The sequence below is a fragment of the Trichosurus vulpecula genome, chromosome 5 (assembly GCF_011100635.1).
Source record: "Trichosurus vulpecula isolate mTriVul1 chromosome 5, mTriVul1.pri, whole genome shotgun sequence".
In the NCBI taxonomy this organism is placed as follows: Eukaryota; Metazoa; Chordata; class Mammalia; order Diprotodontia; family Phalangeridae; genus Trichosurus; species Trichosurus vulpecula.
Window position 1 is genome coordinate 177,768,540 of NC_050577.1, and position 26,492 is coordinate 177,795,031.

At 37.5% G+C, this 26,492-nt stretch overlaps 1 protein-coding gene across 1 annotated transcript in view; it reads left to right on the top strand.

Moving 5' to 3' along the window:
- The window catches only part of ITPR2 (inositol 1,4,5-trisphosphate receptor type 2), a 545,841-nt gene extending 520,159 nt beyond the window's left edge, over positions 1–25,682 (top strand). Inside the window, exons 56-57 of the mRNA XM_036758879.1 lie at positions 20,825–20,986; positions 22,906–25,682. Coding sequence (XP_036614774.1) covers positions 20,825–20,986; positions 22,906–22,992 — 249 coding nt within the window. The 3' untranslated portion in view covers positions 22,993–25,682. The remainder of the gene's footprint in view (positions 1–20,824; positions 20,987–22,905) is intronic.
- Positions 25,683–26,492: the final 810 nt, after the last annotated feature.

Genomic DNA, 26,492 nt, shown 5'->3' on the forward strand with positions numbered 1-26,492 from the left:
CACAGTGCCTGGTATATGAGAGTCACTCAATAAATACATTTTAGAAGGTGGAAGGGCTATGCAGAATCCCTTTGTTTGAATCTATCTGTGACACTATGTGACTTTATTCAAGGTAGCAAAGTGCTGACTAATAGAGACATTATGATTTTGGCTCTAAAGGACCAAAAAGTTGCTTGAGAATCAGAGTATCTCTACTAAAATGTAATCCTTAGGCAGTCCACATTCAGTTCAATGGAGTATGCAGTTATTACATACTTAAAGGCACACCAGGCTCTGGGAAGAAAAAAAGACAAAAATGAAATAGTCGTTTCCCTCAGGATGTTCACATTCTTTTCTTGGGGGGCGGAATATATGAGCACAGATCAATAAATACAAGGCTATTTGAGTATATAGAGAACACTAACAGGTGGGAAGTGGGAGGACAATCAGGCAAAGCTTTGCATAGGAGGAGGAACATGAGCTGAGCTTTGAAGGAACCAGAAGTAAGGAGGGAGTGAATTCTGGGTAAAATCTTTGAACAGGAGATGTAATTTTGCATTTGGAATAGAGCAAGAGAACCAATTTTATTGGAGCATAGAGTATGTAGAAGGGCAATAGTATGAAAAAAAGTTTGTAAAGGCAGAGGCAGCTAGGTAGCAAAGCTGATAAAGTCCTAGACTTAGAATTAAAAAGACCTGAGTTCAGATCTAGCGTCTGATACTTACTAGTCGTGTGACCATGAAAAAGTCACTTAACCATTGTCTATCTCAGTTTCCTCATCTGCGAGATGGAGATAATGTAGTGTGTCAGTAATTAAGGGGGGACTTTCTTTTACTGTCTTCTCTTTTAACACTTATTTAATCAAGTGCCCTTGAAGAGTCTGGCCTTTGTTTCTTTGATTAGATCAGGAATCTTTAATGACCTCCTTGCCTCAAGGGAAAGCCTGGTTTGCCTGGGTTTGAGTTACATGTTTTTGACACCTGAGGCTATTAGGCCACATGGGTTTGAGTCCAATGTTTGTGACACTTTTAGATCATGTGGGTGAGTCGCTTGTTGTGATATCCTTTGACCCTGAACAGAATATATTAACCCAGAGGTTGGCATTTTCCCTTGGGGCTTTCATTCACTGGAAGAGTGGCATGTGACTTGAAGAGACTCTGGGCAGCCGTTAAGAGCCCTCCCGGCTTGTAAATCTGGATGTTGGGACTTTGTTAAACCCTGGTAACTATGCATTGAGATTTGAATCAGACAAGGTCTGTCTGTTGATGTTTGTAATTTATTTGTATTTGCTCTGAAGTTCAGGTTGCTGGTTTTTACTCCTGAACTAAGTGAATGATATTTGTATGTTGGATTAAAGTGAGATTGTTAACCCCTTAAAGTTACTTTCCTTAGTAAAGCAGATCAAAAGAACCTGTGCTGGCAGCTCCTGTTGCTGGTCTTGTTGGGTCTTATACCCCTACAACTGCTGCTGGCTGAATTGTTGCTACATATAGCACCTACCTCCCAAGGTTGTCATAAAGATCAAATGAGATATTCATAAAACACTTAGCACATAATAGGTGCTTAAAAATGCTTGTTTAAAAAATATTGTAGAGGGCATTAAATATCAGGCCAGCAAGTTTATATTTTATCCTAGTGATGGTACAGAATTACCAAAGATTTTTAATCAGGGGATTGACATGGTAAAAGATGTACCTTGGGAAGGTTGTTTTGGCAGCAGTACAGATGATGGACTGGAGGTAAGATAGAAGTGAGGCAGAGAAATGAATATGGATTGATTGGGGACTGAACTAAGGTGGTGGCATTGGTACTAGAAAGAACTACTGGTGATATGAGAGAGAGGTGGTGTGGAAGGAGTATCAACAAGGTTCCAACACTGATGGGATATGAGAATTAAAGGAGAAGTCAAGGATTTCTCCAAGTTTTAAAATCTGTATAACTGGGAGGATGATCATGCCCTCAATGAAAATTGGGCACTTAGAGGATGGAGTCAAAGGGAGAAGATAGTATCTAATTGAACTGGTTAACAACAGGATCAAGAATGTAATAGGTGTGCTATAAGAAATGATGAGGAGGTGGATTTCAGAAAAACGTGGACTTACATGAACTGATGCTGAGTAAAGTGAACAGAATCAGGGGAACATTGTACACAGTAACAGCAACATGTGCAATGATCAACTATGATAGACTCAGTTCTTCTCAGCAATACAATGATCCAAGATAATTCCAAAAGACTCATGATGGAAAATACTATCCACATCCAGAAAAAGAATTATGGCATCTGAATGCATATCAAAGCATACTAGTTCCACTTTTTTATGGTTTTCCCATTTTGTTCTGATTCTTCTTTTACAGTACGACTAATGTGGAAATATGTTTAACATGATTGTACATGTATAACCTATATCAGATTGCTTGCTGTCTTGGGGCAGGGGAGCAAAGGAAGGGAGAAATATTTGGAACTCAAAATCTTATGAAAATGAATGTTGAAAGCTGAAAAAATTTTAATTAAAGAAATTTGAAACAATGTAATAGGGAAAAAAGTGAGGTCAGAGCAATGGTAATGGACTGGAAGAATAGGAAGGATGGGAGAGACTGGAGGCCTAAGTGATGACGAAAGTAGGCAGAGGGAAAGATGGAAAGGATTGAAGGCAACAGTCAGTGAGAAAAATCTCAGAGTTCAGAGCTCATGATATGAAAAGTTGCACAGTGACCGTAGGTGATAATAAGATTTAAAGTTTGGCCCTCCCTGTGAGTGACTAAGTTGTTGAAGATGTAATGTCATAAGAAATGAGAAGGATAATGATGTGGGTAACCTGGGTATTTGAGAGGATATCAAATTATCAGAAAGAAAAATACAGTAGGGTCAGAAGTCATTTAACTATTTTGAATCTCAGTTTCATCATATGTCAAATAATACATTAAGAGATAACACTTGTTCTACCCACCTGATAGGGTTGTTATAAGAAAGCATCTAATAAATTGCACACTGTGTAAAGTGTGAGCTACTGTTATGGTAATCCAAAGGTCTCTGTGGGACTGTGGGATGGGTAGGAACTTCTTTTCAGGGTAGCTGCTCTTTTTTTACTTATTTGACCTTCTACTAATTTCATGGATGTTGTAAGTCTTTGAATACTGTTGTCGAGATGCTAAACATCAGTCTTCTCTAACCTCAATTTTTTCCCTATTAACTTTATGATCTCTTGAACTTAACTCAATGCAACCTAACCTTAGCTTACATTTACAAGGTACCTCTGATTAAAGAATTGATAGTCAAGTTGACAACAAGTTTTCCAAGTGGTTTTCAAACCTGATGAATGCCATCTAGTTTTTAGTTTAATGAAATAAAATTCTTACAGCTTTATTGTAGCATCATAGGTCTTTAGATCTAGAAGGGACCTTAGAGTTTCTCTTGCCCAGCCCCTTCCTTTTATAGATGAAGAAACTGTGGCCCCAAGAAGTGAATTGACTTACTCATGATCACAAAGGTGGTAGAGCCAGAATTGGTGTCTTTCCCCTTTTTAAAAAAATTCAATTTTATTTTCCCTTCCAAATTCTCTTCCTCCCCCTCCCCTCCCTGACCCATTGAGAAAGCAAGGAAAACAAAACCCATTACCAATATGTACAATCAAATTCTCACATTAGTTATATCTAAAACAATATGTTGCAATTGGCACTTTGAGTCTGTCACCTGATCTTGAGATAGATAATATGTTTCGTCATGAATCCTTTGGAATTTTGGTTTGTCACTGTGTTGATCAGTGTTGCTAATTCTTTCAGAGTTGTTTTTCTTTACAATATTGTTTTCGTGGCATAAGTTTTTCTCCCAGTTCTGCTCACTTCACTTTGCATCAGTTCATACAAATCTTCCCAGGTTTCCCCAAAACCATCCCCTTCATTATTTCTTACAGCAAAATAGTAGCCCATCACAATCATATATCATACTTTTTTCCAGATATTCCTCAATATATGGGTATCTCCTCAGTTTCCAATTCTTTGCCACCATGAAAAAAGATGCTATAGATATGTGTCTCTTTCCTCTTTAATTTTTTTGGGGGTGATAAACCTACTAGCAGTCTGTCTGTGTTAAAGGGTATACAGAGTTTAATAGTTTTTTGGAAATAGTTCCAAATTGCTTTTCAGAATGACTGGACCAGTTTAGAGTTCCACCAACAGTGCATTAATACTCCCATATTCCCACAGCCTCTCTAGCATTTGACATTTTCATTTTTTGTCACTTTTGCCAATCTGATGGGTGTAAGGTGATAGCTCAGACTTGCTTTAATTTGCTTTTCTCTCATTATTAGTGATTTAGAGCATTTTTTCATATGGCTATTGTGTTTGTTTGGATTTGTTTTCCTGAAAACTGTTCATTGATATCTTTTGACCATTTATCAATTAGAGAATGGTAGAGCTAGGATTTGAACTAAAATCCCCTGACTTGGTAGGTAGTTCTCCTTCTGTGTCACAGTGTTCACTGTTAATATGGAGGAAAGGTTTTCCCAGGAAAATATAGAGTACTATAAACCCTCTGCCTGAATATTCTCCACCTGATGAATAAGTCCTCTCTGCTTTTAAAAATACCATAATAAGCAATATAGCTCTTATCATCCTCCCCATCTTCCATTTTGACCCATATAGCACAATTTCAGCAAGAAGTTATGTAATAAAGCAAATTACATTGCTTTAATTTTGTAAATCAAAAGAATGCCTAGTATTATTAATATGAATTTGTGCACATGACAAGGCAGTGCAAGGTAGAGTAAATACTTGCACAGCATTCTGAAGTATTCTGAATTAGCTTTTACCCCTTGGGTAGGAGATATACATGCACATAGGAAGGTTTACACTAATCTGTATAAATGTTGTAATCCCCACCCCACCGTGATTAGAATGTAAGCTCTTTGTCTTACATTATGTTTGTTTTTTATTTGTATTTAAATCCCCATCACCAAGCAGAGTAACTTGCACAGAATATGAACTTAATAAATGTGGTTGAATTGAAATGAATTCATATACTCTATTAGTTCACCCTTATTATTTCTTTTCTTTCTCACTTTAATATTTGTTTCATAGAACAGCAGAATCTCAGATTTGGAAGGGACCTCAAAGGCTACCTAACACCTAATACCTAATGAAATAGATTCCCCTCTACAACATACCCAGTGGATTATCATCCAAAATTCAAAGATCTTTGTTTAGGGTCACCCTACTATGTTCCAAGGCAGTCCTTTCTACTTTGGAATAGTGCTAATTGTTAGTAAGGTTTTTTTCCCCACAAATTGAGCCAAAAATCTGCCTCTTTGAACCTTTCACTAATTGATTCTATTTCTACCCCCTGGTGACCAAAAAGAACAAATCTAATCCACTCACAGATGATAGCCCTTTAAGTTTTTCTAAATCTTCTCTTCTCCAAGATCACTATGTCCAGTTCTTTCAAGTGATTATCATATGTCATTATATTGAGGCCCCATTTACCACCCTGCTTGTCCTCTACATGAAACAATGTTCTTTCTAAAATGTGGTACCTAGTATTGAATACAGCACTAATGGAGATTCAGATCTCTAAGAAGGGGGAAGACTGGGAGAGATGTTTTCATCTTGGTAGGCATAGGGATGGAGAGTAGAACAAGTGATTGCCTCATCAGTTGAATGGTTCTATTGTTTTAGATTACTTTATCCAGATATGGAGGTAGAAAAGGGTAGGATTGGGCTGGAAGTGGTGATAACTGAGTATGCATACTGGCATGATATAAAGATGGCCTGCAAGCAGCATGCTAGGACCTGGTTCAGGCTAGATATCCACAACTCTTAGCAATCAGGATCTTAAGACCCCAAGGCAGAAACTGGAATGTTAGTCTGGGTGCAAGGTAGAGGCAGAGAGAAAGGAAGATCAGCATTCATTCTAGTTTCATCTTTACTAACACAAAAAGTACTGCCATGAATGTTTTGGCATATATGGTCCCTTTATTTCTATCTCAAGATTGAAAGTTATAGACATTTTTAAATCATGCTCTTAATGTAATTCCAAATTGCTTTCCAAAATGATTGGACCATATCACAGTTCCACCAGTATGTGTATCTTTCTGCAGCCCCTTCAACATTAACTATTCCTATCTTTATTCATCTTTGCCTCCCTTCTTTTATCATCTGTGTCCTGCCTTTCTTTCTCTGTCTCTTCAAAATCTTGTTGAAATAGTGCAGTAAAGCTTCAAGTATTTTCATTTTCTAAGACCATATGTAGTTAAATATAAACACAAATAGGTTCATCGCTCAGACTATTTTCTCTGCTCCCAAGATTATTTACTGCCACCAACATTAATGTTCCACACACCATCAGTCCTCTACTCTATACACCACAACCCTGCAGCAGCTAGTGGCAAAATGCCTATTGCTGACAAGAGTTGTCATTGATGATAGGGACAGCAGTAAATAGTTCTAAATACTGGGATTGAGTTGGGAATATGTGTTTTCAGGGAAAAGGGCAGGAACTAATTTGGAGAAGCAATACCAAATCATTATCATGCTCTATCACCCACTTTCTACTCCTGAGCAAACTGGCCTGGGTAAAGCAAAGATCTGAGTGGCCAAGAATGAGTAGGTGAGATTCTACCATATTTGATATATTTTAGGAATTAATAGCCACAAAGAACATTATCACCTAGTCCAACTTTATTTTTCAGGTAACTAAGGCCCAGGGAGGACAACTCTTAGCAATTAGGATCTTAAGAGCCCAAGGCAGAAACTGGAATGTTAGTCTGGGTGCAAGGTAGAGGCAGAGTTTGGAAAGGAAGATCAGCATTCATTCTAATTTCACCCTTACTAACACAAAAAGTGCTGCCATGAATGTTTTGGTGTATATGGACCCTTTATTTCTATCTCAAGATTAAAAGTTATAGACATTTTTAAATCATGCTCTTAATGTAATTCCAAATTGCTTTCCAAAATGATTGGACCATATCACAGCTCCACCATTATGCGTATCTTTCCGTAGCCCCTTCAACATTAACTCCCTTGCCTAAAGTTATCCAGATAATTAGTAGCAGAACTGGAATTTGAACCTGTCATGAGCTCAGTGGTTTAGAACTTTTATAATCAATTAGTGGTTATCAAAAAGTGGGCCAAGAATCCCTGGTAATCATCAGGTTGATTGAGGGGAACAATGATAAGTTCTCTTTTGGACATGTTGAGTTTGAGATGCCTACAGAACATTTAGTTCAGTATTTATTCAAAAAGACAGTTATGCCTAGCACTAAAGTATGATGAAAGAGTGCTGGATTTACAAGACCTGGATTTGAATCCCAGCTGTGACATTTGGTTGGGTGAGCATGATGAAACCTACTAGCTCAGTGCCTTTTATATAGCAAATACTCAATAAATGTTAGCTGATTTTATGCCTAGATAGATGGATGGATTTATTCATACTATTGCCTATGTTTGAGTACTATGGACTATACAAAATAGTATAATATAATCTTAGCCTTTAAGGAGTTTATGTTCTAGTTAAAAAGACAACTGGAGCAGATATATATGTGAAATGCTAATAACAATACAATAATTAAATGAAAGTAAATCAATCAGCATTTTAAAGTATTTACTATGTGCTAGTCGCTGTACTAATTTCTGGAGATACAGGGAAAGGCAAAAACATTGTCTGTGTACTCAAGGAGCTTGCGTAGAGATATATCACATAGATGTAGAATAAGCTGAGAGGGGAAGGTACAAGCAGCAGAGAGAATTAGAAAAGGCCTTCTGAACAAGGTGGGATTTGAGCTGAGTCATGAGGGAAGCCAGGTCATCTAAGAAATAGATGTGAGGGGGAACATTTGAGGTATGAGGGATGGCCAATACACAGTTAGGAAATAAGAGTGTAGTGTATAAAGAATGGCAAGGTGGTCCATATAGCTGTCTGGTAGAGTATGTGGAGCAGAGAAGACTGGAAAGATAGGAAGGCGTCATGTTGTGATGGACTTTGAATGTCAAATGGAAGACTTTATAGTTGACTCTCAAAGTAATAAGCAGCCACTGGAGCCCATTATGGTTAGATATGCATTTTAGGAAAACTGCTTTGGTCATTGAGCAGGAGATGGATCAGAATGGAGAAAGACATGAGGTAGAGAGACCAAGAAGAAGGGTATAGTAATAGTCCAGCCAAGAGCTGATGAAGTCCTAACAAAGAGTGGTGAAAAGAGAGATAGGGACATATAGGAGGAGGTAAAATGATATGATTTGACAATAGATTGAATGTGGCTGGGCTGAGTGGGAATGAGGAGTTAAAGGTGATACTGACTTTGCAAGCCTGGTGACTGGGAAGATGGTGGTACTCTTGACAAGTAATAAGGAAGTTCAGAAGAGGGGAGAGTTTGAGAGGAAAAAATGAGTTTTCTTTTAGACATGTTGAGTTAGAGGTGCTTACAGTATATTCAGTTCAAGATCCAAGAAGGCGGTTAAGGATGCAAGACAGTAGGACTGTCACAAGCTACTGCATAGTATATGAAAATACTTATTTAAGAATCTGTGATTTCCTGAATGCGAGTATTCCCTCCAACAGTAAATTCATGACCCACTATGACTTAGCAGGTAATCTTTGAGAGTTGCTATGGCCAAAAAAATTCAACTTCCTGAGGCCAACCTGGTAATGAATCCCTTCAAACTTAGTGAGGTTTACCCTTGTAGAACAGATTATACAGTCCAATGGTAAGACTATAATTATAATAGTTGACACTTATATAGCACTTACTATGTGCCAGCCACTGTGCTAAGCACTTTACAATTATTATCCAATGGGATCCTCATGACAACCCTTGGAGGTAGGTGTTATTAAAATCCCCATTTTACAGATGAGGAAACTAAGGCAAACAAAGGTGAATTGACTTGCCCTGGGTCCCCCAGCTAATAAGCATCTAAGACTGGATTTGAATTTATCTTCTAACTCCACGCCAGTGCTCTATCCACCGTGCCATCTAGCTGCCTCAAATAAAGAGTATTTTGCACCTTGGTAAGATTCATCAGAATTTGTGCTCCACTGGTGTAGCTTTATGAATCCAAGATCATTTCCATGACACAGTGGAATAAGATTGGACTAGTGGGGACTTTAGTGGAGGTGAAAACACCAAGCAGCTTTCTCTGTCTGCCAGATACAGCAGTCTATGAAGTTCTATCTGGAAGGCTCTACCTTGTGTCTGGAGTTTTATACTGAGTTTTATCCTTAAGAATTGTTTTCATTTCTGTGATGAATAAAAATCCTTATATTTTAATGGTTTGCCATAAAAATGAAAAGTGAAGCATTATTGAGTGACATAAAAATGGGTATATAAATGAAAACAAACTCTGCATCATCAGCAGTTCTTTCCACACTGCATACATATAAAGACTGGTTTGTGACTATAATTGCTATTTGCAGAGTCTAGTGGTGTGTGTAGTTCAGCCTCTTCAATTTGTGATTGCCTAGAAATATTTTTTTTTTCAAAAAGAGCCTCCCCATTTCTTACTGGCCACCAAGCTGTCATTCCTTCTGCTGTAGCATTTACAGCAGTTCAAAACTCTTTCTTATCACTTGAAGTTTCAATGTCTCCTAAAGTTTCTCTGGCTCATTCTTCCTGAAGTTGTCCCATTTCCACTCTTGGTACTGCAGCTGTTTGGGTTTCTGCCCACCAGAGTTATGTTTCACCAAGCATAGCTGCTTGGGTTACTATGTTCCAAGAACACATCACCATTAATCCTTATCTTGACAACTGTTCAGGGCAGTTCATAGGTTACACTGATGAAATGGTTTTAGAAGCTAGGAGGCTTTCCTGCTGTGAACTTTGAATAGTAATTTTGGTATACTTCTAATACATACTTAGGTTCTATTTTTTATTGTAGTTATTTGTGTGTTTGTTATATCTGCCCCCTATAAACTCTTGAGATTGCATCCTGGAGTGGTGTCTTACTTAATATTTCTCTCCCCCCTCTCAGCCTCTAACACGGTGTTATCTGGACATAGTACATATATACTGTCAATTTAATTAAATTTAATCAATAGAAAGTTCAAGTCCCTTAGCCTTTAGAAAGTTAGTATACCACTCTGCACTGGATGTGTGAAGCCATTCAGACTTTTGCATATCTTCATGAAGAAGTGTTTTTAGAACTCAATTATCCATATAGCAGCTAATTGATAATTACTTTTAGGATTTTTAAAGCCATTCATAACATGTTTAGTTGAATTTCCCAGAAGACTTAAAGTGTAAGGAGTTCATTGGTGAACCAACAGAGTAGTTGATGAGATTAGAAACCAAGGGATTAGCAAGAGACAGTCATGAGCAAATGGAGGTAGCACCTAGTGACTAACGTTTGAGATATTTCTATAACAGGGCCTTGTGGTAACATTTTCATAGGATCACAAAACTTCAGAGTTTGAAGGAAGCTCTATGGCCACCTAGTCCAAATCATATTTGAAAGAAAATTCCTTCTCCAACATTCTAGGCACAAGTGGTCAGCCGCCCTTTGCTTAGAAATATCCAAAGAAGCTGGAAGTCCACCATCTTCCAAGATCACTTCTGTTAAGAAATTTGTTCTTACATCCAACCTAAATTTGCCTCTCTGCAACTTCTGCCCATTACTCCAAGATTTTCCCTTCAGGTCCAAGCAGAAAAAGAATCTTATCCCTCTTCCTAGTAATAAATACTTGAAGATAGCTATCGTATCACCCCAAATTATATGTTTATTGAGTAACTACTAGAGTACATTGCAAAGATTTATTCATTAATGATTCACTTTGCTGCTACTTTGGGGATTTTCCAATCCAGTTTTGTGAAAGATATTATAATCCTGTTCCTTAGTTATATCTGCATTCTCCCACTAGGTGATTTGGATGTCCAATTAGATATTGATTACATCATTGATTTAAATATACTATTTGAACAGTGTTAGTTAATCTAATACTCAATACTTCACACAACTGCAGTCATCAAATGTATGTGAGAGTCTCCTGATGAACAGTGACATAATCAATAAGATGACACTGTTCAGGTCATCCATGTTGTCTTCCTCTTCCTCAGCATAAATTTTGAGAAAGCTAAAGAATCACAATTAGCTTAAGCAATGGAGAGGATAGTTAAAGTAAATGTCAGAAAATCAGATGAGCTAAAAAATTTAATTGGTGAACTGACAAGCTAAAAGTACAACATAACACAACACAACATAAAATCATGTGATAACTGTAGGCTATCCTTTACTGAGGCACTATAGGTATTTTTAAGGTTTAATGGTTATTGATAATATTCATTTTTTTCCTCTGATTAAATTTTCATTCTTTTAAAAAATAAATTCATAGTATTTTAGTAAATGTTCCCAATTCTCTGTTACATTGTGTAAATCAAGCCCTACCCTGTAACCTTCAGAATAATTGAGTTCAAATAGCAACAGCAACAGTAGCAGAACAAAGGCAGTTACTAAATACAGGTTCTAATTCTTTCAATTCCAATCTTGGTCTTGTGGTAAAAAGATTTCTGATGGTTACTAGCTAAAAAGATATTGATTTATCAATCTACCATTGGCAGTATTTTAGTGTTTTTTTCTACATAAATATTTATCTGTAATCGCTATCAATTTTTTATTTTCCTTGAGTTATGCATCTAGTTGCACATAGATGCATCCCAATTCCTAATTCCCTTCCTTATATTTGTATACAATGGAGATTGGTTATCATACATGATCTTGATATTAAAGTGTCAAACTGGATTTGTGGAAAAGCTATTTTGGTTTGTAGTTTAGAATGAATTTTTATCAAATTGTGGATTAGCTGAATCTGCACTGGGCAAAATTATTGTGTATGATTAAATCACAAAATGGTTATTACATTGTGTCATCTGAAGCAGAGTGCAATTTGAATCACCAAAATCCCATTTTTAAGGTTGCTTAGGGCAAAGTTACCTGCAGATTTCCAGATAGATGACTTGGGGCAGGGTGCGGGGGAACCCACACACAAGCATGTTGAAAACTTGGGCAGACCGTTCTGCGATAGGGCCAAAACAGAATCCTAGAATTGTAAATTGTAATTGTAATTGTTATTGTGTAATTGTTATCCCAAAACAGAAATTCCCTCTACAGCATCCCTAAAAGATGATCATTAGGTATCTGCTTGAACATAATACATCCAATGAGAGTATCAGGATTGTGTGACTGTAGATTATATGTCTCATGACCTTTGACTCAGGCACGCATTCCTCCATTATATTTCATGCTAGATATTCTCATTATTGAGTGCTGTGTATACTGTACTTAAATGAATCTAAATAATGTAAAGTAATAATAATGTAATAATAGTAGTAATAATAATAATAAATGTAAAGAAAGAACATAGCATTTTAGAAGCCACTGTAGAATCATACTGAGTTTCTCCTGACATTTTTATGTAACTTACTTTCTACATATATCATCCATATTCTGTTTGTTTAGTTGTTTTCAGTCCTGTCTAACTCTTCATGACCCCAAATGGGGTTTTCTTGGCAAAGGTACTAGAGTGGTTTGCCATTTCCTGCTTGTAAGGTTAATGGGGAATAAGATCTTCCCTGCCCACTAATAGGCCTCAAGTGGAGCTCATTAAGGGAATCTTGCTTAGGGAAAGCTTGCTCATAGGAAGGCTTCCACACCTTTTGGTACTAAGCTAATTAGGCACCAAGTCAGGAGGGTTGGGATGCCTTCTGGCATGGAAAGATCTACATGAAGTGATGCTGAGTGAAGTAAGCAGAGCCAATAAAACAATATACATAATGAACACAATAATGTAAATGGAGAGACTACCCACCAAAAAGAAAAAAAAAGTGAATGGTTACAATATTACAAAAAACAAGCATGGCACAAAAGAAGAGATGAGAAGAACCTCCCACCTCTGAAAAGAGGTGGGAGGTCCACAAGTGTTATATATTATATTTATTTACAGACTTTTTGAATCTAATGACAAGTTCTGGTTTTTTCCCCTCTTTTCTTTTTGTCTTAAAATATTTTTTTTATATGGGATGTTTCTGTGAAGGGGGGAGAAGGAGGAGTGCAGGGTTACTTCTATGGTGATGTAAAAAGATAAAAGACTAATGAAAACTTATTTTAAAAAAGAAATAAAATTGATTGCCTCAAATTTTCTAAACTTGTTTTCCAGCAACTCTGGTTTCCTCTGACAATTGAATAGAAATTTAATTTTTAAAGGATATAATTTGATCTTTTCTACTGTATCTTCTACCTTCCACACTTTCCAACTAAGAATACATTTCATAGTCCATACCACTTTCATCTAGGAAAAAGTGGTCTTGGATCTGAACTACCTAAAAGTAAAACATGGCTTGTGTGTTCTCTCCCTCATCTTCGCTTAATATTTGTTGAGCATCAGTGGGGTATATGGTAACATACTTTTAACTCTGACACTGGTGTGTTTTTCCTCTCTTAGTTACTTTAACTTGCTAAATTGTAGTCCCAGTCTCTATGGTTAATGAAACAGTGAAAAGTCAAGTGAAGCTGTGATATGCAGGAAGGTGGCATCCCTTTCCTCCCCTGCCTTTACATAAGATTAATCAAAATGACCTGTTTCCACAAGTATCATTCCTTTTCCTAATAATTTGCTTAGCATAAAATCATTATTATAGCAGAAACTTTCTTTTGCTCATTAGAAACACCATTTTAAAACATCTTGAAGGTGTGTAAAATGTTATACCAAATAATATAATATATATAATATATAATATTATATATATATAATATTTCCATTCTCAGAACAAAACCTGCTAATTGTAATCTGGGCTACTTGGATCTAATGTCCAAAAAAGGGGGAAAAAGAAATAAAAATGTAAAAAGTATAACCTCTGGGGAAATTGAAGTACCATGTAAATTTCTCAGCCTCACCAATAGGATTGGCAAAACAAATCTCAGGAAAGACAAAGAGACATGAGACCCATAGGCTAAAAATTTTATAAGTAAAAAGTGATTGAGAAGAAAGGGGAAAAAACCTTGTTTTTGAGGTAGAATATTTCCATATATTTTAATGGTAGTCTTTTCAAGAAGGTCTACTATTAAACATTGGTATCACAAAATCAGAAGTTAGTAAATTTCTTCCCTCAAATTTATCCAGCTCTAGATCTTAATTGTGTTCTAAGGACTTTATAATTCCTGTTGCTTTCCCTAAGTACTATAGACAACAGGTAATCACGTATATTAAAATTACTTAAGGTGCTAGTCCTAACGATGTAATTTAATTATTAAAATCTAACAGATTTTTAATAAGTCTAACATTGAATAAATATAAAATGAAATAAGAGAATTTGAAAGTTATAAGGGACCTCTCAAAACCACTAATTTCAACTAATATCCAAAAATATTCCTTCTGAAGCATACTAGAAAAATACTCATCTAACCTTTGCTCAGGTGATGCAGAATATATGCTCTCCCAAGGCAGCCCATTTTACTTTTAGAAAACTGTAATTGTTAGGAAACACTTATATGAAGCCTAAATTCTTCTCTCTGCAACTTTTCCTATTGTTCCTAATTTTGCCTTTAAGGTGTGTATGAACCAAGTTAACTCCCTTTTCTAAATTTTTTTTAATGTTTTAACTTGAACATGGTAGATTTTCTGTTCTTCAGAGTCAGTCAGTAAGCATTTATTAAGTACCTACTATATGCCAAGTGTTTTGCTAGGCACTAGATACACAAAGGTCAAACAAATAATTCCTACTCTCAATGAACTTATATTCTATCAGGATATACATAATATGCATATATACATAATATATATATTTTGCATACCAGTATATATAATATGTATATAAAAATACATCTTTTAAAGAGAGAGGTCCAAGATTGTTCTTTGCCTCTTCAAGGGATTTTACTAGAAATGATTAGTTAGTTTTTTCCTAAAATATCTCTGGATTTTGCATTTAAAGAACTTGGAATCTTCGCAAAATTATGACCTTAAACAAAATGGTTAATTTTCCAGAACTTCCCTTCACATCATCCTGTAGTCAAATATTTTCATTCTTCGTGAAATGAGGAAATGAGTTAGTACTAACCAAAATTAGTGCTTCACCATTAATTGTCTTGTGCATAATCATGAGATATGCTACACATGTGTACACTGAGAAACCAGAGAGCAAACTGAACTCTTGTGATGAGTAGCATACAGATTTAAAGGTCAATATGGTAAGGCCAATGATGTCCTTTAGACCATTGAATGTCCTCTGTGGTTAAATCTTTCAATTTCCACAGCAAAGGTGTGACTAAAATTCCTTAGCATCGACTCTTTCTCTTCTACTTTGTTTCTCGGACTGAGTTCTGAGACACCCTGGGGTTTTACAAAGCAGTTCAAGGTGTTCTTCAAAATAAGAATCATAATAATAGATGGCACACTACTTTTGTTGTTTGTATGATGTATGATGTATGAGGATAAGGCCCTGAAGTTGTAGCTGTGTAAGTAGAGAGAAGAGGTTGAATGTGAAAGATGTTTTGGAGGTAGTAACAGCAAAATTTGGCAAATGATTAGATAAGTGGTGTGAGAGAGGATAAGAAATTGAGGATAATACCAACATTATCCACTTGGGAAGCTAGAAGAATGGTGGTGTCTTTGACATCAAAGAAGAGAGTTCATGAAGGATGAGTTGGATAAGACATAGACTAGAAACAGGAAGACCAGTTATTACAATTGTCGAGGTAGAAGGGAATAACAGCATGAGCAAATGTAGTTTCAGTGGGAGGAGAACAAAGGTGACAGATGGAAGAGATATTGTGGAGGCAGAAACCATAGGACTTAGCAATCTTTTGGATGTAAGGGAGAGTAAAGGATGACTCCAAGGTTTCAAGTAAAGATATTGGGCGGGTAGTTGTATTATTAAGAGAAATAAAGAAGGGGAAGGGGAGTTTTAGATGGCAAGATAATGTGTTTAAATTTGACATGTCAAAAAAAGAGAATGTAAAAGTAACCAAGACTACAGATGAAATAAGCATCTATAATCAAATGCTAAATCCTATCAAACAAAACAAATGCAGATATAATAATGGTTTCCATTTTGGTTTATTTCTGATAATTCTGATATTTTCTGTGTTGTGTTATCAATTTTCTTTATAGTTCTATGGATCCAGCAAATTACAAACATATTTATAAACAAAACAGAAAATGTGCCACATAAGGTTCCAGCAACCATGCTGAAGGGATCCACTACAAATGTTCATTGCCTAATCTCACTTGGATCCTCCTGATTCCCTATCCTACTTAGCACAGAAGCTTTTCCAAACCTTTTCTTTCCTCAAACATCTCACAGCACCACACTGTTTATTGACTGACTGGCTAACATTGTCACACCCTCTCAAATGAAGACCCTTCATATTTTGCAGAGAAAATAGATGCCATTCACTGTGAACATTCTCTTCTATTCTTTCTGTATTTCACAGTTCCTTGACTAATGCCTCTCCCTTTACTTCAGTCTCTGATAGAGAGGTTGCCATTCTCTTCATCAAGACCAATCGCCATACATATATCCTACTGTTTTCTCCAGCAAATTGACCCGTTATTACTTGCACTCTCTCTAATCTTCAATCTCCCTATCTATTGTTTCTGTCCCTGCTGACTGTAAACATGTACAAATCTTCTCATTCCTAAAATTCCCCACCAGTTGCTACCCATCTTAATCCCTTCCCTCTATTAATACCACCACTACCCTAGTTCAAATCTTTTCACCTCTAACCTGAATTATTGTAATGGTCTTCTAACTGATTTCTCTGTCATCAGTCTCACATTTCTCCAGTTTTTCATATGGTTTCTAAAATCTTGCTAATGAGCAGGTTGGACCATTCACTCCCCTGCTCAAAGCCCTCAGTAGCTCTCTGCTACATATAGAATGAAATATAAGTGCCATGTGGCTACGTACTTCTTTCATTGCAACAGCTTGTTGTTTCTCTAGCTTTTTTCATCGTTGTCCATGCTTTGCTATAAATTTCCAAAATGCAATTTACGTAAATTCCTTCAAACCCTTAAAAACCCTTCTTTCAAACCTTTAAAAATGAAATATGTTCTTTAGGAATGAAGATTAGGACACAGAACTACTGACCGATTGCTTTACTCTGATTGACGGTTTAGAAGAGGCTTCTCTCCCTGAGGAATGGGGAAGAAGGAAGGAAGAGGATGCAACAACTTTAAAAATCTTTAGTAAAACATGACAAAGGAAGAGATGTCATAGGTTTGACTAGGGAAACTTGCTGTATGCCGTAGGACACTGACTGCCTTAATCTCTGTATGTCATGTTCCTTCAATGTTATAAGTTTATTTCCTTTCTGACCTGTCCCCTCCCTTTTTTTTTTAAACCAAAAAGATGCTTTTAATCACTACATGCCTCCAGTACTTACATCAGAGAAGGGCAGTAGGTGATACTACTACTTTCCTCAAAGAAGTCTGGCCAGAACAGGTGGCAACTTACTGTTTTAGGAACCCCCATCCTCTTTTATACAGGGTCCAGAAGATTTAAAAAGTAAAGATTTCACTCCACAGAATAAGCACATATGTAAAGACAGCCCCAAAGGAGGGACTGTTTTCCTTTCTGCAGTTTCAATTTAGTTCAGTCCAACAGACATCAAGTGCAATAGGTGAAGAAAGGAAGGGAATGCATTCCAGTCATAGGTAATGAGATAGGAAAGTGTGGGGCATGTTCAGAGTTCACACAGTGGTTCCAGTTTAAATAGACCACAGAGTAAGTACATGGAAGGGAACAGTATAACGAAATTATGGTGAACCAGTGGAAAATTCCTTGAGTGATAGGCAAATATTAGGTAGGCATCAAGGGAGCTGCTAGGAAAAAATGAGTACACACTGACTGGTGCATAATATATGGTTGTTGACTGATTGATGACTTAATTGAGAAGATTGAAGTTATCTTACAGCAATTCCCTCAACTTTCCTGCTCAGGATCTCTCAATATCATAAGCCAATCTCTCCCCTTTCCATCCTCAGAGGAAGAGGTATCCCATCACTTTGGTTAAGATAATTGCTCTTCCTGCATTCTTGGTCCATTTTACTCCTGTCTTCTACCTGGACTATTGCAGTAAACTCCTTACATGTTTTTATGCCTTGGCTCTCTCCATCCTCCAGTTCACCCTTCCAGTATTACAAGAATATTCTCCCTTATGTACATCACAACTGGGAAATGGCTGAACAAGTTGTGATATATGATTGTGATGGAATACTACTTACTGTGCTAAAAGAAATGAGCTCAATGATTTTAGAAAAACATGGAAAGACTTGTGTGAAATAATGAAGAGCAAGATGACCAGAACCAAGAGAACAGTGTATACAATAACAATAATATTGTTTTAAGAACAATTTTGAGTTAATAAGTTATTTTGCCTATTATCAACACCCAAATTAACTATAAAGGACATATGAAGAAAGACACTATTGGCATTTAGAGGGAGAACCAATAAATAGAAGTATGCATAGAACAGTTTTACATATATGTATATATATGTATACATACATACACATCCCTATTTATGTCAAATGGTAGCCATCTCTAGTGCAGGGGGAGGGGAAGGAAGAAAAAAAAGAAATTTATATTTATTGTATATTTGAAAGGAATAGCAAGTTGTGTGATAGTAGATTTGCAGTTTCATGTACAATCATCTTTTTTATTGTACTATGTTATGGAAATGCTTGTTTTATTCCATAAATTAAAAATATAATTTAAAAATATAACACTAGTCACTGTGCTAAGCCTGAGGATATAAAAAAGACAAAAACAAGATCTTGCCCTCAAGGAGCTTACATTCTAATGGGGTAGTCAGCATGCAGATAACTATGTACATTCAAGATATATAAATTATATATAGAGAGAACAAGAGTGAGAGTGAGAGAGAAAGAGAGGTAAGCACTTGATGGTGAGAGAGATAAAGGCTGGATTTGGAGTTAAGAAGAACTGAATTCAAATCTGACACTAGCTGTGAGACCCTGGGCAAATCATTTGACCTTCATCTCAGTTTCCCCAACTGTACAATGGTGATGATACTAATAATAGCATTTACCTCACAGGGTTGTTGTGAGGATCAAATTAGAGTAAAAGCACTTAGGACAGTGTCTGGTACATAGTAAGGGCTATATAAATGCTTATTCCCTACACACACACACACACACACGGTAAATGGAAGGTAATCTCAGAAGGAAGGCCCTGGGGGACGGGAATGGGAGCAGAACTGTTTCATGCTGAAGTTGGGATTTTAGTTGATTCTTGAAGGAGCCAAAGGATCCAGGAGACAGAGATGAGGAGGGTAAGCATTACATGACTGGGGGACAGGACGAGGGGGTGGGTGGTGTAGGGGATGGGCAGCCAGTGAAAAGGTGTGACTTTGGGACATGGAAGGAATAAGACATTAAGTAATCCAGTGGAGGAGGGGGAAAGATTGATACTGCCACCAGAAGTGTCAGAGCACAGAAATGGAGTCAGGTACCGAGGTGAAGAGCCAAAGGCAGAAGGCAGCATCTGGATCAGAAGCAGGAGTTCAGGTAGTAAATGTCTCAGGAACTGCTAGGCTGAAAAGGATCTATACTAGTATAGACAAGATGGGGAGTTTCATGTATAGATGTAATGCAATTTGCTGCATTCAGTTTCATTGTAGGTTCGTGCATGATTTTATATGTCTGTGAGGTAGTGTGGTGAAGTGGAGAGGTGGTCTAGAGGCCACAAAGAAGTGGGTTCAAGTCCCATCTCTTTCACAGAGTGGCTTTGGGCAGGGCTCTCAGTTCTAAGTTGCAGTGAAGATGCCTACCTGAACTGGTAGAGAGAATTTCTCCCCCGGAAGTATCTAATTTCAGTAAAATCATGGATTTAGGCCCTATCTCTTTCCTGTGTGAGCCCAGTTCAAGCTTCTGATTTCTCTAAATTACCTGTAGATGAAGGACAACTGGCCACAGCAACAGTATTTCCTGCCATCAGAAAATCCTGCCATCCTGCCATCAGAAAATAACATTTAAACAGTAGTGAGCTCTGTGGAAGGAGAGAAAGATGTCTTTTACCTCAGAGGCTAAGTCAATAGATGAAATATCCCCAAGGTCAACAGTTTCTACAAATAGGCCAGCAGAATTTCCAAGGAGAAGCCATCAGAAAGAGCTAGGGAGTAATGAGCCACTACTGGACCAGCTTCTCCCCACCCACCCCCACCTTGGAAAAAATTAGACTTTTCACCCCAAAAAAGTCTCCTTGTGTTCTGGAGAAGTTGAACTCTGAAACTTGCCGGGCTCTAATGAAATGTTTCAAAATGAAGCAGAGTCAAGTGTTTGAGTAACCTGAGGCCATGCCCTGCCATTTTTCTCTTCCTCCAGCTGAGCTCAGAGACAGAACTACTCAAATGGGGGGGGGGGTGGAATTAGGTGGGTGGCTGGCAAAAGTTGAGATTATTTGTGTTGCCACTCCTTTATTTCCCCCATCCTACGCTCCTGCCTTTATTGCCATTGCCAGGGGGCAGGAAACAGCTCATGCTGTACCCACACATACTTGGATCTCCTTTCTCAGCCTCCAGACTAGACCCTACATCATCATCTTCCAATTAAGATTCTCGAGCCTCAGGGTTCATGGCACTGTACTGAATGCTTCACCTGCTTCCTACTCCCCTCTTCCCCCACCACGTAAGGAGCTTTACTTAATCCCTTGCAATTTGTCTGCCTGACAATGACAGGATCAACGTCAGACCAAACACTTTACACCTTAACTGACACTGTGAGCAAACTTTAGTCCAATGTTCACAACAATGAGTAGAAATTGCCATTCTTTTTTTTTGACTTCTGAAATCTCATGCTCTCTAACCTGGACACATCCTTTTTTCCTTGAATTTGGATATGTGTTTCTAGGAGAAGAACTTGGACTGGTTTCCTCGGATGCGAGCCATGTCTCTAGTTAGCAATGAAAGTGACAGCGAGCAAAATGAAATTAGAAATCTGCAAGAGAAATTAGAATCAACTATGAGTCTGGTCAAACAGCTGTCTGGTCAGCTAGCTGAGCTCAAGGAACAGGTAAGTGTTCGCAGAGTGGGTAGAGTATGCCTGGAGTGGAGGCCAGGAGACTCTGACAAAGAAAACTTTATCAAAAGGGATTTTTTTTTTTCCATTCAAGTGCAATGAATGAAACAAAATTAGGTCTGATTAAGATCTTCTGCGTTGGCTAGTAACACCAAAGCTCCATCTGAAGACCACATGTTTCAAGAGAACGGTACAAAGCCTTAAGTAGGAATTGGAGTACATGGGGGAAATTAAGTTGAGCCAGGGCAAGCGATGGGGGTATGGTGAAGAGATGAGAGGGTACTCCAAGGAATGACCACTGCCCTGCATGGCTGAGGTAAACTAGAGACAGAGGTCATAGGAATTGAGATAGTTGGGGACCTTAACGGCCGCACTCTGAGGTAAAGGAAAAGAGTATGAACCAGGTTATTAACTTATTAGAGAGGAGGGAGAGTGACCTGGTCCGTAGATGTCAGCAACAAGAGTTTGGGCATGACAGCATGAACTTTAAAGGAGAAGAAAGAGGTGATTGTCATCCTGGTGACCACATTCCATCCAAGTGGGATGGTCTGAAAATGGCAGGGGCAAAAAAGAGATTTAGAAATTCCTTCATCTGGCCCCATGTGTCAGGGAGTATGAGAGTATGAGAGATCTAGTCTTGGAAAGGGTGCCATATGATGTGGTTTCTTCAAGAGAAAGCTTGAGTTTTTGGTCACCAGAAGGTGGAAAGTATCTGAGAAGAGAGCTAGGATACTGAGATTGTAGATTTAGAGCCAGAAGGGAGGTCAAAGTTCCTCTAATCTAATCCCCTTATTTCGCAGATGAGAGATCTGAGGCTCAAAGAGCTGAAGTGACTTATTCAAAGTTACGCAGATTCCCTGGATCTAAATCCAGTAATCTTTCTACTGTGTCACAACATAGAAGATTTTAAGAGGGCAAAATGAAAATGGAGTCTAGAGGAGTATATTGGGGGAGAGCTAGAGCTGACTTTAATAGTATTGTGGTAGGGCTGATCAGTATCAGAAGAGGTATGACGGCTACAGGATGTTGGATGTATTGGAACCTGGGACCAGGTTGCTGACCTTGGGATAGGTTGGAGGGGTGAGGTGGGATGTGCACTCCTCTGGAAGTGAAATTACATTCTGAGGATGTTAGCGTCTAGGGCCCAGCCCCAAGTGCATCATGCTACTTGCAGCTCTGCAATAGTATTGAGCTCTTTACCCTCCAAGGAGTTACTTTCAAAGGCTGGAAAAAGTTAATACTAAATATGCAGGTCCAGCTTAAATCTTGATGGATAATATTTTCTCTGGCTGTAATCAGCCAAGAAAGCAGAACATTAATTATGTTCTAGTCATACAAGTCAATCCCTTTTTGCATGGCACCATATTATTAATAACCATGTTACTAATAATAGCTGTTATTACTCTTAATATACTGTATTACAGTGAGGTAAGTTGGCTTAGCAGACACAGAGTTGTCCTCAGGATCAAGAAGAACTGGGTTATACATATGTTATGTTACATGTGAGACTGGCAACTCTTAGCGCGTCTTAACCTCTCAGGGCCACCAGGCAACTCTAAGGCTGCTAGTTGCCGAAAAGGTATTGATCCACACTAATATATCCCTAAACCAATGAAATTGTAAGTGTGGTCCCATCTCCATTATTTTTTCTTATACTTTCATGAGACACAGTTATATATTAAAGAAATCATTGTCTCCTGTTCCCTAGCCGCAGGCTAGAATGTTGGTAGACACATCCCTTAAGGTTAGTCATATGTATATGTTTCTCTGGGGTAACTAGCAATGTAAGGATGTTAAAAAAATTAAGCCATGCCTATCATAGCTCAATAGTATTCATTAATAGTTGAGGAAATCAGCTTATCTCTCTATCTCTTTCTCCCTCTGTTTCCTTCCCCCTCCCCCTTCCACTGCAGATGACAGAACAAAGGAAAAATAAGCAGAGACTGGGTTTTCTTGGATCAAACACACCCCATGTGAATCATCACATGCCACTGCACTGATACCATGGGGGGAAGCCGTGACTAGCCTTTCATCAGTATCCCTGCTTGATTACAGAATAAAGAACTGAGATCGAGGGGAGTGAACAGTGCCTATTGTTACAAACTTAAAAACAACCAAGTGCCAAGATGTTAAGTGGTTTTGCTCTGGGAACAATTTACAACTGTTTTTCATGGTTGAGAAGACCACAAATGAAAATATAATAGCTACAAAGAGTACTTTGGGGTACATGTTACACATTCTTCAAGCAACCTGAAATGTCTTCAGTTGAAGAGAATGATTGGGAAAGAATAGAAATTAATAGGAATCATGTTTGTCTCACTGTCTGTATCAGAATGTCTGCGGTGGCGGTCCAGCATTGGCAATATTCTGTTAATTATAGTAAATAAGTTGGGGACACAGGAAATAATGTTGCTATGGGTTAATTTCTACTAGTGTAGGAAAAAAAAACAGCGAGGGTTGCAAAAATTGTTAATGCTACTGAATTTTAGCTGTCACAAGGCAATTTTCTTATTTATAACATGAAGCACAATGGATTTACAACAGTGGGAATTTAATTCTTTGGAGCTTATGCATGCTACACTGACAACCTAACTGGAAAGTGATTTCATTTCTTTTCTTTTCTTTTTATTTTTTGGATTCAGATGTTCTCTATTAATGTGGCTGCAAATGGAAATTTTTACCTACCTTGTTGTTGAAACATGCTTCATAGCTATTTATATTCTAAGATTTTAAAAGATAGAAGAAAAACCTAAAAGTAAGCCCCATAGAAAGATTTTGTTGAATACATATGTGCTTTTAAAACTCATATTGAGATTGAAAAATTAAAAAGGCCTAAAGATGACAGGAGGTCTTGAGAGACTTAAAATAGTAGCATTATATTTTATAAGCACATGGTAGGAACAATTTGATTTGTGTATGCAGTACCTAAGGAAATCAGCAGTCTTATTTATGCTATTCCTTTAGTTGAAAAGAGAGGCCAACAAGTTTATGGAAAATGAGATAAAATGTTGGTATTAATTGAAATTTTAACTATTGATCAGAGGTTTTGAAAATGTATCAAAGATGTTTAACCCCTTCCCAAAGGAAGAATACTTTTCATATTAAATTATAAAAGAATATTCAGAACTATCTAGAAGGGCCAGATGAGAAAAGAAAACTAAATTTTTGTCACCTGCCCTCATTCATTCTACAAGGTCATTCTTATAAATATCATGTTTAAGCATGTTAGGGCAAGATGCAGATAATAAAACCTTCAAAAAATAAGATCAATATTGCAGAGCTAGGTGATCTTGTATGATTTAACATTTTGGCCCCACATATACAATTATAGAATACTTCAGTACTTGAAAGGATTCATGATCCCATTGGTATAGATAACTCTTCTTTTACTATTACTGAAGCAAAGCCCAACTTTCTATCCCATGTAGACGACAATCTTCATAAGCTACAACAATACTTTGATGGTTCTCTGCTCTCATTGACGTGGGAGTATCTCTTCCAACTGTGCAAATTGAAACCCACCTTCTCATCTCAGCTATTCCATGTTTTTCTACATGTCTTCCATAAAGGGGATCACTCAGTATATGGAAGACCTCCTAAATCTCTCAGTAATGTATTAGGTATCAGTGAAGTACGTGGGCAAGCCATCAGATTTATCTCACTCTGACTAGATGACCGACTCACTTCATTTTCCAGTCCAACAGTCCTTTGATAATATCTATTGTGGTTTTTTTGCATGATACTTTGTTCATAATATCCTGCATCTTAGTCATGCCCACCACGACTCTCCATTACCCTTTAGATGATCAATAACTTTCATTCTTGAATGTTTCACAGACATATAACATCACTAGAAGAATATTGATGACATTCAAAATTGACTTTTCCATGAAAAAGAATCATGAACATTGCACAGTTTCCCAAATGCAATCTGGCCTGCTCTATTTCTGTTAAATTCTGAATACAGTGCCTTCTTCATCTGAAGTGTCTGTGTGAAGAATGTGTACTAACAGATAAGCTCATTGGGACCATAGAACCATAGACTAGAAAAGACCCTAGAGGTTTGCTCATCTAACTCCTTAATTTTGTAGATGAGGAAGCAAACTCAGACCCAAAATTCTACAGGTAGCAAAGTGTCAGGGCTGGAATTTGAACCAAGGTAGTATGACTCCAAAGCCAATCCTTTTTCCATTGTACCATACTGCTTCCTACTGGCCAGCTAACTGAATAGCACACTCTGGGTAATAGCTATCTTTCATTGTCTTTGAGTTTCATGTCTGGGTAGTACACTAAGTTCTTTTGAGTGATTTTGGAGGTCATCTTCATAATCAATATCATCATCATCATTACTTGTGATGAGCCTCACCAAACTGAGCCAGGCTTTTCCTCTGATGGCAGAGAATCAATTGCTGGACCATACTCAAAGCCATACCATCTTGGTAGGACCTACCAGGGCCTTGTGCTCCATTAATACAACCTTAAAGGACCCAGAGTCATCTTACCATAAGATAACAAAGTAGGACTTTAGTGGACGTCAGTTATAGAAATTGAATTTCAAATTCTTTAAGATGTTCCATACAATCATCATAGTTCAGTTCTATACCCAGCTTGCAAAACTCCTGAAAGGCATTAAAATGTAATTGGGAAATGTTTAATAGAATAAATAAAAATACAACATAGATAATGTTAATTTGTTGTTTTCTAAGTCAATATGCAATGGACTGCTAGGATCCATTACTATGGGTTTGACACTACAGTACAGTTTCAAAACTCATTAATTTCTAATAAAAGTTAAAATCTGCATTCACACAGGAAAAATAATAAAAAAATCAACTTTGCTTCTGACCACAATAAGATGCTGTTGGCAGTGCCTGGGCAAGGTGGTGTGTGTGTGTGTGTGTGTGTGTGTGTGTGTGTGTGTGTGTGTGTGTGTGTGTGTGTGTGTGTGTGTGTGTGTGTGTGTGTGAACATCCCTGATTTGGCCTCATTAGGGCAAATGCTCCTTATCCTGACAAAATAGAGCTTCACTTGTTCAAGCTCTGAGGTACTACACTATTGCAATTTATTCAACTGCTCCTTACCCTTGACTAAACTTTTAAATCACACCATACCTAGCTATTTTATAAGACAGTTATTCTAGCCAATGATGGTTATAAACAGTATTAGGAAAATGCCTGCTAATGAAAGTATTTTCAGATTATTTAATTAAAGAAGGAAAACTTAGTCTTGGGGATGTGTGGGGCAAGATTTAGAAAGATGAGATTATGATATCACTATGATTTTACAGCTGGAAGGTACTTGAGAGATCACATAACCTAATCCCTCATTTTTCAAATGAGAAAACCAAAGCCCAGAGAAGTTTTGTGATTTGATCAAAATCCACTATGAATTGAAAGCAGAGGCTCCATTCAAACCCAGGTTCTGTGAGTCTAAGTCCAGAGCTACTGCCCTCACTATAACATTATTACTGTATTGCAGATTCCCTTGCATACAACTTAAG